The following is a 12447-nucleotide window of genomic DNA, read 5'->3' as shown; positions in this document are numbered from 1 at the left end:
TTCAATGCCACAGAAAGTAAGTGTAAGGAGGCCACTGGAGCACCTCACTTGGGTCTTACTGTGAATTGCCACATACCAGTAATGCATTAAAAACCTCGATCTAAGAAGTAGTAAGGGATTAGCGGACTTGGGTCAGCAATTGGCTGCCATGGGTTGGTCATGGTTTATTTGCTGGATAATTTGCCATTGCATCAATACATTGTCTTTCGATGATGTTTACATAGTCCCATTTGTGTTGCCTTTGAGTTTTGGTGATGTGCCCCAGTTGTGCTTTTGTCAGATTGCAGAAGCAACATGACACTTGTATTGTAATTCACAGTCAATGTGTGTATTTTGATGTATTTACTTTACTGGAGATGACATTTTCACATCTGGTTGATATCTTTTTTGCTTAGGATGTGCATCCTGTGTGTCTTTACAATAGGCTAAAGCTACTCCCTCATCACCCTTCCAAGTGTGTTTTACTTTGCTGTCATGATGGCATGTTCTTGGACTTGACTCCATGTTATAGCCCTGTTCCTTGAGGATGAATCTTAACTCTGCTAAAGCAGTCTGTTGAACAAAGGTCCCTACTTGCAGCTTCTGCATTGGTGTAGCCAAGGTTGCTTCATTACCGTATTTCCAGGAGCATCACACACAGAGTTGTCCAACTATTACCAAGCACTTCCCTTAACAAGAAGACGGACCGGTTGGTTTGCTAATGCTTGTTTTTTGAGATTGAAATCAAGCACCTCTTTCCTATTGTTTTAATAGGACTGTATATTAGTGTTGCGTTACCCACATATGGCAAGTCCCCCATAAGAATACAAAATTTGAATTACTTTTCTGTGGATTTCATGCTGTTCTACTAAAGAGATTTTTGAAAAATGGATGCCTGCTGTGGTTGTATCATGTGTGGCCTGTTGTCAAGTGAAACGTTTCGGTTAGCTGATCTGAAGCTTCATCACACCAAAACAGATAACCCGCCTCTGTTGTAATACTTAAAAACACAACACCATCATAAAACATTAGACATGGAAATAGTGTGAGGCTGGTGAACATATTAGATCATTGGTACAATGATCGCTGCAATAATGACTAAAACGGGTGCATTTAGAATCAATGTGATTGTATTAACTGAACGTGTCACATGAGAAGTGAATTCCCAGGCCCATTTTACCAGGTTTACCCGTTCAGTGAATGGGCTCGGAGTCTGAGTAGCGCAGTGCCAGGAGCTGAACCCACCACGCCCCTGTGGGTCTGCTGGGATCAGTGCCTGGTGTTAGCTGAAATGCCCCCTCTGACCTCATGAGGGGTCACGAGAGGGCAGTTCTCAGTTACAAATCAGCAGCCGGCAGATGGGCAGAACATTCGTTGGCCTGAACTCTTCCTCTTGTCTTCTGCAGGTTGAGAGCTGCTCGAAAGAAAGCACCCAAAAGAAGCAATGCACGCACCTCACCAGGAGCCCCGCCCTTTTCGGTCACAGGTAACGTACGACCAAACCTGCGTTGATTTCCTCATTTACGACACTAACTTAGAATGCAATATTGAGCTGTAGAAAGCCCAGCCTAACTATACCCATCTCTTCCAGTGGTCTGATCAGATCGGCCCTTCCATCTCCAAAAGCAACAGTCTGCTGGCACTCTTATTTTCCATTATGTTAAATACTGCATTCTAGAACTTTATAGTGGGGCTGAACGTAATCTCTTTTAATAAATATAGACAAACAATGGTATTAAGTAGCGTTTTTCAATTTCAAGAAATGCAAATATTTAAATTGAGGACTGTTCATTGTAGTAACACGACAGATAGGGCGACCTGACAGGACGGCATTAGGACCCTGTGGGTCATGAGGGCAGTGACCAGGTCACTGGACACCACATCCGGTTATGGACAGGAAGGGGACAGAGTGACCAGGACAGGAAGCAGGACGGACATGCCTGTAACGAGCTGCACTACAGAACAATAAAAGAAGCATTGCATTCTAACCTGTGTCCCATGATTTGCTGTGTTGTGTGGCCACCAGTGTATACACTACATTCATCTTGAGAGAAAAGCCCAACACGGTGTGCTAAGCAGGCTGCTTTAATGGAGTACATTTAGTAGATCAAAGGCAACATATTGAGGGAGGAAGTAATGGGGCAAGTGGTATAGTTCAGCCAAGGAACTGAAAGCAATGGAAGTTCTTGAATAGTTTTTCATGTTGTCACACTAGAATTGTTAACATTTCTAAACTTACAATGAGGCTCACTTATCTCCCATAAAAAAAACGAATTACTCCAAGGGCAATGGCAAAAAGCTAAGACGGCTTCAGATGTGAATTCTTCTATAGTCTCAGTCCCACTGTGCATGGTAGCTCCTTGAGCTGTTCTTTCTCACCGTTCAACCTTACAGATAAAATATATAACGTTATAGTCAATGTATGGTCTGGAACAATCTCATTCTGCACCTGTGCAGCTAACCATCCTATAGAATGTCATTCTGCACCCGTGCAGCTAAACATCCTATAGAATCTCATTCTGCACCTGTGCAGCTAAACATCCTATAGAATCTCATTCTGCTCCTGTGCAGCCAAACATCCTATAGAATCTCATTCTGCACATGTGCAACTAAACATCCTATAGAATCTCATTCTGCACCTGTGCAGCTAAACATCCTATAGAATCTCATTCTGCTCCTGTGCAGCCAAACATCCTATAGAATCTCATTCTGCACATGTGCAACTAAACATCCTATAGGATCTCATTCTGCACTTGTGCAGCTAAACATGTTACAGAATCTTATTCTCCATCTGTGCAGCTGAAACATCCTATAGAATCTCACAGAAGTGAAATGACCGCTGCATTGCCAGCTACATACACCAGGTAAGGATGACCTGGTACAGCCTACATACCCGTACAACTCATCAGAGCCAAATCCTCTCTTCGTCACTGCCGTAAGAAGCTGATGTGGCTCTTCGAACAAGCCCTCCATGGCTGGCCTCACACACCAGCCATACAGCACCTGGATACCCTCATGAGTGATTAGTGCGCCATAAAACACCCATAGCATCACATAGTGGGTTCCTCTTGCAGGGCATTAGGTCAAATGGCCCTAAGACTTGTACAAAGGCCTGAGTCACGTTTTAAAGATTGTCAACATCCATCTGTTGAAGTGGCCTTCAAACCTTTTCATGATGATCAATCGTTGCATACAATAATTGAAAAAGAACAGAGTGTGCTTTTACTATTATTCTTTACTATGCTACATACTGCATGCTAAAACTTTATAGTGGGGATTAAGGGAATTTCTTTCAAGAAATGCATACAAACATCAGAATTCAATAGCGTTTTTCAGTGTTCACATATGCAGGCACGCGAAATATATAAATTGACAACAGAGAGGTTAGGTCATTTTGCCAGAAAAGTCCTAAACTATATTCTAAGGTGTTTTTATATTGATTACCTTTAGTATATCAAATTACAAGCTTACTGAGAGATGGAGCAAAGGGACAAACGATATTGTTCATCCAAGAAATTGAGGCAAACATTTAAGTTCCCTGGTTAGCTTTTATTTTGTACATTACAATATTTAACATCTCAAAACTGACAGTGAGGTTCACTTAGCCCAAATAAAACAAAATTAAACCAGGGGAAATGGCACACTGCCGAGAAGGCTTCAGTCATTGGTTTTTCAACAGCCTCAGTCTCATGGTTCATTGCAGTTCAGGGAACTGTTCTTTTCTACGATCCAACCTTCTAGTTAAAATCCTGTAACTTTATAGTCAATGTCTGGATCAATATCATTCTGCGCTTGCAGAACTATACATCCTATAGAACGTCACTAAAATGAGATGAAAGCTCGGGTGCCATGTACATATAATAAGCAACGATAATCCGGTACTGCGTTAATACCTGTATCACAGGGGAAACAACCTTTACAACACAGTCATTACCATGCAAAGTTTTACCACGTATAACCTTTTACAACAAAAATGCAACGAGGTAAGATATATATATATATATATATATATATATATATATATATATATATATATATATATATATATATATATATATTATATATATATATATATATATATATATATATATATATATATATATATACACATACATATCTATATATATTATCTAATCGACTCAGTGAGGCCAAACTGAGAAGGTTAGAGACAAGGTATATCCTTGAAAGGGATTCTAAATCCCTGGGTGGGCTGAACTATACTGACGACATGTACACCTGCTTATAAAACCCGAAGTCCAAAGTGACGAATAACAAACAACAAAAAATGTTATACTTGAACATGAATATTAAATGTAGTGAATTTAGTGAATTTTATGTATTTTGCACAGTATATTTTTAAGATGTTTATATATTTATGTATACCTATTTATGTATTTAATATTTAAAATCTGAAAAGTATGTGACTCAATTTACATGAATTCAAGCTACTATATTTATATTTATACTCATATTTATATATGTATTTATACAGATATCAAGATCCAACAATGTGTTGATTAGAAAGAGTCTAAGAATATAATGTGTTTTTTGCAATTTACTCCAGAGTTATAAGATTTGTGGTACCAAATCTTTTAAAATACTATTAGTTACTGAACAAAACAAATGATACCAGAAAGGACAAACATGGTTGAAAGAACATTGTTGACATAATACTAACTATATGAATAATGGCAAAATTTTTGAGAAGAAAAGAAAAATAGGTTTTAGGAACAGTACTTAGCACTGGCACTTTATTTTGCATCTTTTTTCACACCAGGACTGGTTACTAAGTATGAAAAAATACTTCCAAAATGTACCTGCTTTATATTACAAATTACCTTGAAGAAATTGTTTTATATTTAAATACTGTATTTTGCACATTAATTTATTAAGAATTGAATGTTCCAACAATGGACTTCCTGCAGTTAAGCAATTATTTAGTCAATAACGTATGAAACATCAGACTTATTTTTAAATTGAACATGCCGTTTCTATAAGGGGTTGGTTCTGCTCAACAAATGTGTTTACATGTTATTTTATTGCATCCTTCTTTCTAACTTTAGACAATGAAGTAGATTCGTCCTAAATCCAAGTTTAGTCCCCACTTTATCGAGCTCGTGTTCTCTACAAGCTCGGTGGCCCCCTCACTCCAGGAGTGGATGTTGTAAGTCAGGTGTTGGGAATTAACTCTGTACGCGTATTTCCATACCTAATAAAGCTGTGGGGAAAAGCTGGCTGCTCTGGAGTGCCGCTCATGTTGTTGGACAAATCCCCAAAGGAGCTGGATGTATAGGCGGCTGTCCTGCCACCGAGCAGGCACCACCCCTGGAGTAAGGAGGCCACCGAGCTTGTAGAGAACATGAGCTCGATAAAGTGGGGAACAAACTTGGATTTAGGACGTGCGCCAGCGGAGGGGCTCATGCGGAGCCTTCAATGGCACTGAATTGGAGGTGCATCCATCTGTGGAAAGAAATGGTGATTGTTAGTCCTACGGCGATGTGCAACCTATTTAGGAAACGATAAAGCCAAACGAGGGGACTAGCACACCCAGCATGCACCTTTCTGACTCTTTTAATCATCCATGAAGAAGTTAGCAAACGAAACGCTTCGGATGTTGTAAGTCAGGTGTTGGGAATTAACTCTGTGCGCTCATTTCCATACCTAATAAAGCTGTGGGGAAAAGCTAGTTTGCTCTGGAGTGCCACTCATGTTGTTGGACAAATCCCCAAAGGAGCTGGATATATATTTATATATATATATATATATATATATATATATATATATATATATATATATATATATATTCCGCTCCGTGGGGTTGTCCAAGAAACGGGTAGCACTCGAGCCTGCGTGCGCCTTCCCCAAGGCGTTAGTTGGTATGGGCAGTTGCGTGCTTGTAATAGGCCCGACGCGTTTCGGAAATTTATTTTCCTCATCAGGGGCCAGCAGTAAAGTGCACGACGTCTACCATCTCCCTTTATGAAACCAAGCAAGTGCTTGTGGGAGATGTAGTCCATATTATCCTGGATGGATGCACTTTCAAATTACTGCTCGTTCCAAAGGCTCTAACATGAGCCCCCAAACATCACTCCTGTCCTCATCTCTTTGGACAACCCCACGGAGCGGAATATATATATATATATATATATATATATATATATATATATATATATCACCGCTCCAAATCTGTACCATAGGACTTCAGCCCTCCCGGAAAAAAGGCACTCACGGGGGAGTTTCGTTAGGTTTTATTCACCAACAAATGGACACTCAAAACAACATTCTATTGGGAATAACTTTGGCGCCGGTTGAGGAATCTGCCTGAAAATGTCCTCAAATTTGCCTCGCGGCGCTCCGGTCCTTCCCTGAAAGTTTGGGGGGCCGAGATAAAAGGGGGGTCCCAAAACGTGTTTTCCCCATGTTAATTTCCATAGGGCGGTTGGACTCACTTTTAGCCCGAACGGCTGAATGGATTTCCACCAAACTTGGCAAAATTGTAGGGACTGGTAGCCCGATGTGCCTTTGCTATGTCTCAAGATATGTGCTCCAGTGGATTTTGAGTATTTAGGTTCAAAAAAATATATATATTCTACGAGTTCGCGCGCGGAAAGCTGATTGGCTCTCGAGTGTCTGTAAACATTCCAAACAGTCCGGAGCGGCCGCCATCTTGTGTCTCGGTAGGATCGAGACACAAGAGGTGGCAAAAACAAAGAGGGAAATGACCAAAAGGGGGCAGGATAGACCCCCCCTGCCCCCTAGGTTTGATGTGGGGGCCATAAAAGGGCCCAGCGGGTCAAAACATAAATTTTTTTTTCGATTTGCGCAGGGGGAGCGTCCGGTACGCGCACCGGGGAGCGTACCATGGGGAAAAAAGAAAGACAGAGTTTAAAAAAAATTTTGCCTTTTTTTTATAAATTGGAGGTAGTTCTAAAAAGAACTGTTTTTTGTTTTCTTTTTGTTGTTTTATATTTTTTTTTGTTTTTTGGAACATTTTATACTTTTTTTGGCTTTTATGAACAGTTTTATATTTTTATTTTATTTTTTATGGAGACAAACAAAAAACAGGGAATTGTAAACAGCTCAACGGGAGCAAAAAAAAAACAGGAAAAAATTAAGGCTTCTTTCGGTTGTCTCCAGCACGGTTTATAAGTTTGATGCTCGGCTCCCCATAATGAATGGTAGTCCCACAAAATATACAAGTAATCTTGTAGTCTCCAAACTGGCGTTGGATGCATGGGACCATCTCTCTAATTTCAGGACCGATGGAGTGAGTTGTTTAGAGGTGCTCGGAGAAGATTGGGGAGGGTTTTTGGTCAGTTCTCTGACCTCTGCTGCTGAATAGTTATTGGGGTGCTTTCGTTGCATGTGGCGTAGCATTGTGTGATTCCCAAATGAATATTTTTTTGCAGGGTTTCCCCTGGAAAGTTCAGCGCCACAGATGAGACAGGTCACCTTTGCAGCATTAACTTTTTTGAAACCCCTTGGGATTTTAAAAAACTCCCATATAAAGTGCTCCTTAGCTTTATATGGGGGATTGTCTTCAGGCAGGAACTGCCTTCTCTCCTCCTCCTCCTCCTCCTCTTCTTCTTCACCAACAATGTGATGTTGTGGTGGTCCTTGTGGTGGTGGTGGTGGTGCAGATGCTCCAGCTGCTGCTGCTACTGTAGCCATTTCTCTATCAATAGAAGCAGGTCTTCCTCACTCAAAGAATAAAGTGAGAATGAGAAAAAAAGGTGAGGGCTTTCATCATTTGGAAAACAAACTGTTCCTAACCAATGAAAAGTGTTATTTTCAGGTCACATGAGCCGGGCTTTCATCATTTGGAAACCAAAACTGTTCTGAACCAATGAAAAGTGTTATTTTCAGGTCACATGACCCAACGCGCTTACGCTACGCACCCCGGTGCGCGCCTGGTGGCGCGCCCGGGGTCGCGCCCGGTGGCGCATACGTAGCGCGTTGGTATGAGCGTGGATGCTTGTGGGTGCGCTTACGCCGTGCGTAACACGCGGACGCGGCTACGCTATACGTCACGATGATGTTTTTGTTCGCGGCAATAGCGCTAACGGGACGCTCAGCGTTACGCACCCTGAGGCGCGCCGCAAGACTGCACTTACCGGTGCGCTCACCGGGACGTGCATCGGGAGCGCTACAGGGCAAAAAAAAAAAATGAAGAATATACATATAAAAAATAGTATTACATAAATATACAATATAGGATTCATTAAAAAAAAATATTATATTTCATAGCTATAAAAATTTGCTATTAAAAAACCTATGAAATTCACTGAAAAAACCATAGGTTTCACACCAGTTATAGTTAGGAATTAGCATTTAAAAAACCTTTGAAATTCACTGAAAAAACCACAGGTTTCACACCAGTTATAGTTCGGAATTAGCATTTAAAAAACCTATTAAATTCACTGAAAAAACCAACGGTTTCGCACCAGTTATAATTAGCTGGAAATTTTACTGACATAAAACCATTGAAATTCCCACATTATAGCTAGTTGGACGTCATATATTACATCACTCATGACATGGTCAGTGACATCACTCATGACAATGGTTTTGTACGAGTGAAATGTCCAGCTAACTATAACACCCTTAACACCTATGGTTTTTTCAGTGCATTTCTAAGGTTTTTTAAATGCTAATTCCTAACTATAACATGTCTGAAACCTATGTTTTTTTCAGTGAATTTCAAAGGTTTTTTTAAATGCTAATTCCTAACTATAACATATCTGAAACCTATGTTTTTTTCATTGAATTTCAAAGATTTTGTAAATGACAATTTTTAAATGTAGTAATTGTTATATTTATTAGCTTGATACTGATTTACTACATTTTTTAAACTATTTATTTTTAGATATTTTATTTTTTAAATAACATTATAATTACATTATACATTACATTACAAAATATACTTTCTCAGAATGAATTACTTTGGTTTAAATACTTTGCAAATAGGCAATAGACTTTTAAGTACAGTAGTTACAGTTGTTGCAATGGGCAACTCAATTTCAAACACAATGCAACATTGAGCTCAATGTGAATTTCTAGTTAAATGCAATTAGTTACTTTATGGATTACTTTTCTAACCACAGGACTGGATCCTAGATTCAGTCCTTGGACATCTCCTGTAAACAGTTGAGTAAAAGCGTTTTGGTTACAGTAGTGATTTTTAAGGAATATTATTGTATTTTAAAAGTTAACACATTGAATCACCAATGTTATCCTATGGGAGGAAATTCACTTAGCAGGTAAGTAGTGTTATTGTTACTTTTTCTTACTCAGTGGTGGATCCAGCAATGGTGCATCTCCTGTAAACAGTTGAAAGAATGCGTTTAAGTCATACAGGCGATTTGTAAGGAATATTTTTAGCTTGTGAAAATAGACACTTAGAAACTTTTCTGGTGAAAAGCAGACAATGGATTCCTACGGAAGGAAATACAAGTTACTGGTAAGTATGGTTAGAATTACTTTTCAGGCTCAGTGCTGGGCTAAAAGATGCAGCACTGGGTTCTCTCCTGATAACAGGGGAGTAAATCGGAATTCGTTGTTCGGATGATTTTAGGTGAACATTTTAAAGTACCAAAACTCCACACTTAGAAGAATTTCCAAGTGAAACCAGTCAATGTTAGGTGATGGAAGGAAATTCAAGTTACTGGTAAGTATGGTTAGAATTACTTTTCAGGATCAGTACTGGGCTAAAAGATGCAGCACTGAGGTCTCTCTTGATCATTCGTAGAACATCCAGTGAGCGCCACAGAGCTGCGCATCAGAGAGATGTAAAAAGGGGCACAGCCTGCGCCACCTCTCTGCAACGCAGCGCAGTGGCGCTTCCTGGAAGCACCTGGTGTGTTACATGGCCCCCATGGTCCCTCAGCTTTGAAGTGGAATTTTTTCCCCAACATAAAACGCGCCACAGGGCGTGTTTGCGCACATCACGTCAGGCCCCTCCCCTCGCTTCACCACTGTGTAAACGCATCCTGTCACCATTCTAAGTTGAGAGATTAAGTCCCCTTCAATCCTAAAGTTCCTTATTATTATTATTATTATTATTATTATTATTATTATTATATTCTTATATAGCGCCAGATTCGACCCCGAAGGGGTATCTCCGCGCTTGCCTTGGGAACCTGTCCTGGCTTTTCCCTGTGAGATAGCCCCTACAGGGCGTCCCCAAGGTGAAAGCCAGGCATCCCGCCGCGGGGGGCCGTTGTGGAGATTAAGCAAGCTTAATGCCCAGAGTTGCAGAGTGTGAATCCATGATTAGGTCAGGCACCGAAGCGAGAATTATCGAGTCCATGGACATTTTGAGCTCAAGACCCTGCCGCGTCGGGAATTGAACCCTGATCCCGGGTCTGACCTCTGCTTCAGGGTCTGCCTGCTCTAACCAGTGAGCCACCCTAGGGTCAAACTAGCCCACCAGCTACCTTCAGTAAGCGCCGAAGAGCTGCATTGCAGAGAGGTGTAAAAAGGGGTGTGGCCTCAGAACACCTCTCTGCAACGCAGCTCCCTGAGGCATACTGGAGGTACCTGGTGGGCTAGTTGGCCCCCAGGGACCCCCAGTATTCAAGGGGAAATTGATCCCGTTTTTTTTTTTTTAATATGTTTTATTTTTTGAAGGCGGGCTGTGCAGCCCCCCTTCTTTTTCTAATTTTTTGGCCCTGGGAACCCCATCTCCCAGTGCCTGCCCCCAATTTTTTTTAACTATTTGAAAATTGGGAAGGGGGCCACGTGACCCCCCTCCTAAAGCCATAATCTGCCCTGGGGACCCCATCCCCCGGGGCATGGGCCTTTTTTGTATTATTTTTTTTTGGGTGAGGTGGGCTGCCTTGCCCCCCTCCTGTGGCCATTAATAGGCCGGGGGACCTCATCCCCCGGGGATGGCCCACTCCGTTGGGGACCGTGGGTGGGGGGCCCCAATCCCTCCCCGGTCCCAGTCGGCTCCCCGCATCCTGTGTGCGCTGGCATTGTTTTTCCACATGGGAAGCAGCTAACATGCTGCTCCCCATGTGGAAATGCAATCTGCTTTGCTATTTGGAAGAGAGAGCAGATTTCCTGCTCTCTCTTCCAAATAGCAAAGCAGTTTGCAAAGACAGGGTGGGAGTCGCAGCAGTGTCCCGGGGGTGGGCACCCCGGGACACTGCACTTGTCGTCCCTGGGGGGTGGTGGTCCCCAGGGCCTGTACAAGGCTCCAGGAGGGGGGCTGCGCGGCCCCACTCTCACATTTGTAAGAAGCCCTGGGGGTGGTTGTCCCCAGGGCTGGGGGGCCTGAGAGCCCCCACCCAATTTTAATAAGCCCCGGGGGTGGCGGTTCCTGGGGCTGGGGGAGCCTGACAGCCCTCCCCTACATAATTTTCGAAAGCCCGAGGGTGGCGGTCCCTGTGGCTGGGGGACCCCAGAGCCCCCCACCCCTAATCTGAAGTAGCCCCAGGGGGTTGAGGTCCCTGGGGTTGGGGGGCCTGAGAGCCCCCCACCCAATTTTAATAAGCACCAGGGGTGGCGGTCCCCGGGACTGGGGGGCCTCAGAGCCCCCCCTACAAAATTTTAAAAAGCCCCGGGAGATGGTTGTCCCCGGGTCTGGGGGGGCCCCTCTGGGCCTCCCTCTACATATATTCCATTGCCCCTGGGATTTGGCCCCTCCGGGGGATAAAAACCAAACATGCGCGGGAGCCCGCGCTTCTTTTTAAAGAAAAACGAATTCTGCCGAAATTCGCGCTGGGTGCGCGAATCTCGACGATTTTTTTTTTTAAATGTTTTTGGGGGGCCCTTGGGTTCCTTGTGGGACCTCCTAAGCAGGCCTATGGTTTCAGGGTGTTTCTACCCTGCACCCTTTTAATGTTTTGCGACGTTTTTTCTTTGGTTTCTTGTGCCTCGGTTCTTTAGAGGCACAAGATGGCTGCCAACACTTCCTGATTTGGAGTGTTGCCAGCCAATTAAATACAGCTTGTGCACAGCAGGGTGCACTTAGGCTGCGCTTAGGGTACGCGTATCCTCCGCGGCCATAAAGATATAAATGTTTTTAACTGTCATTTTCTGAGGAACTACTGAACAGATTTACACCATTTAAGCAAAAGGTATGAACTAAGGATTACCTTTTTGCCAAATTTGGTGTAATTCCTTTCAGCAGTTCGGGCTGTAGCTGCGGCTAAAGGTCCTATGGAAAATTGCATGGGGAAAACGCGCTTGGGGGCCCCCCTTTTTTCTCGGTCCCCGCTTGATGAATCATCGTGAAACTTTCGGGATAGGAATATATATATACAACAGCGCAGAATCATCGAAAAACATGCTGCGCATCCTAATAAAATATGCAAGTACAGACAGGGAAAAACTACCTGCTAAAATTGACTGTATCATGGCAGAATTGAGCAAACTACTGAACCAAGAAGACGTAAATAGAGTACAAAAACTGGAAACAACAATAAAACTAAGAAAGGCTGAAAAATTCCAAAGGGATCGCAA

The 12447-nt window shown here is 42.5% G+C and overlaps 1 protein-coding gene across 1 annotated transcript in view; it reads left to right on the top strand.

The window, feature by feature from the left end:
• Positions 1-1337: 1337 nt before the first annotated feature.
• LOC147693352 (transient receptor potential cation channel subfamily M member 2-like) overlaps positions 1338-12447 on the top strand; it is a 3804886-nt gene continuing 3793776 nt past the window's right edge. Inside the window, exon 1 of the mRNA XM_086935946.1 lies at positions 1338-1465. Within this exon, the coding sequence (XP_086792072.1) occupies positions 1338-1465 (128 nt within the window). The remainder of the gene's footprint in view (positions 1466-12447) is intronic.

Source organism: Lissotriton vulgaris, chromosome 8 (assembly GCF_964263255.1).
Source record: "Lissotriton vulgaris chromosome 8, aLisVul1.2, whole genome shotgun sequence".
NCBI classification, from domain to species: domain Eukaryota; kingdom Metazoa; phylum Chordata; class Amphibia; order Caudata; family Salamandridae; genus Lissotriton; species Lissotriton vulgaris.
This window is presented reverse-complemented; position numbering and strand designations above follow the sequence as displayed.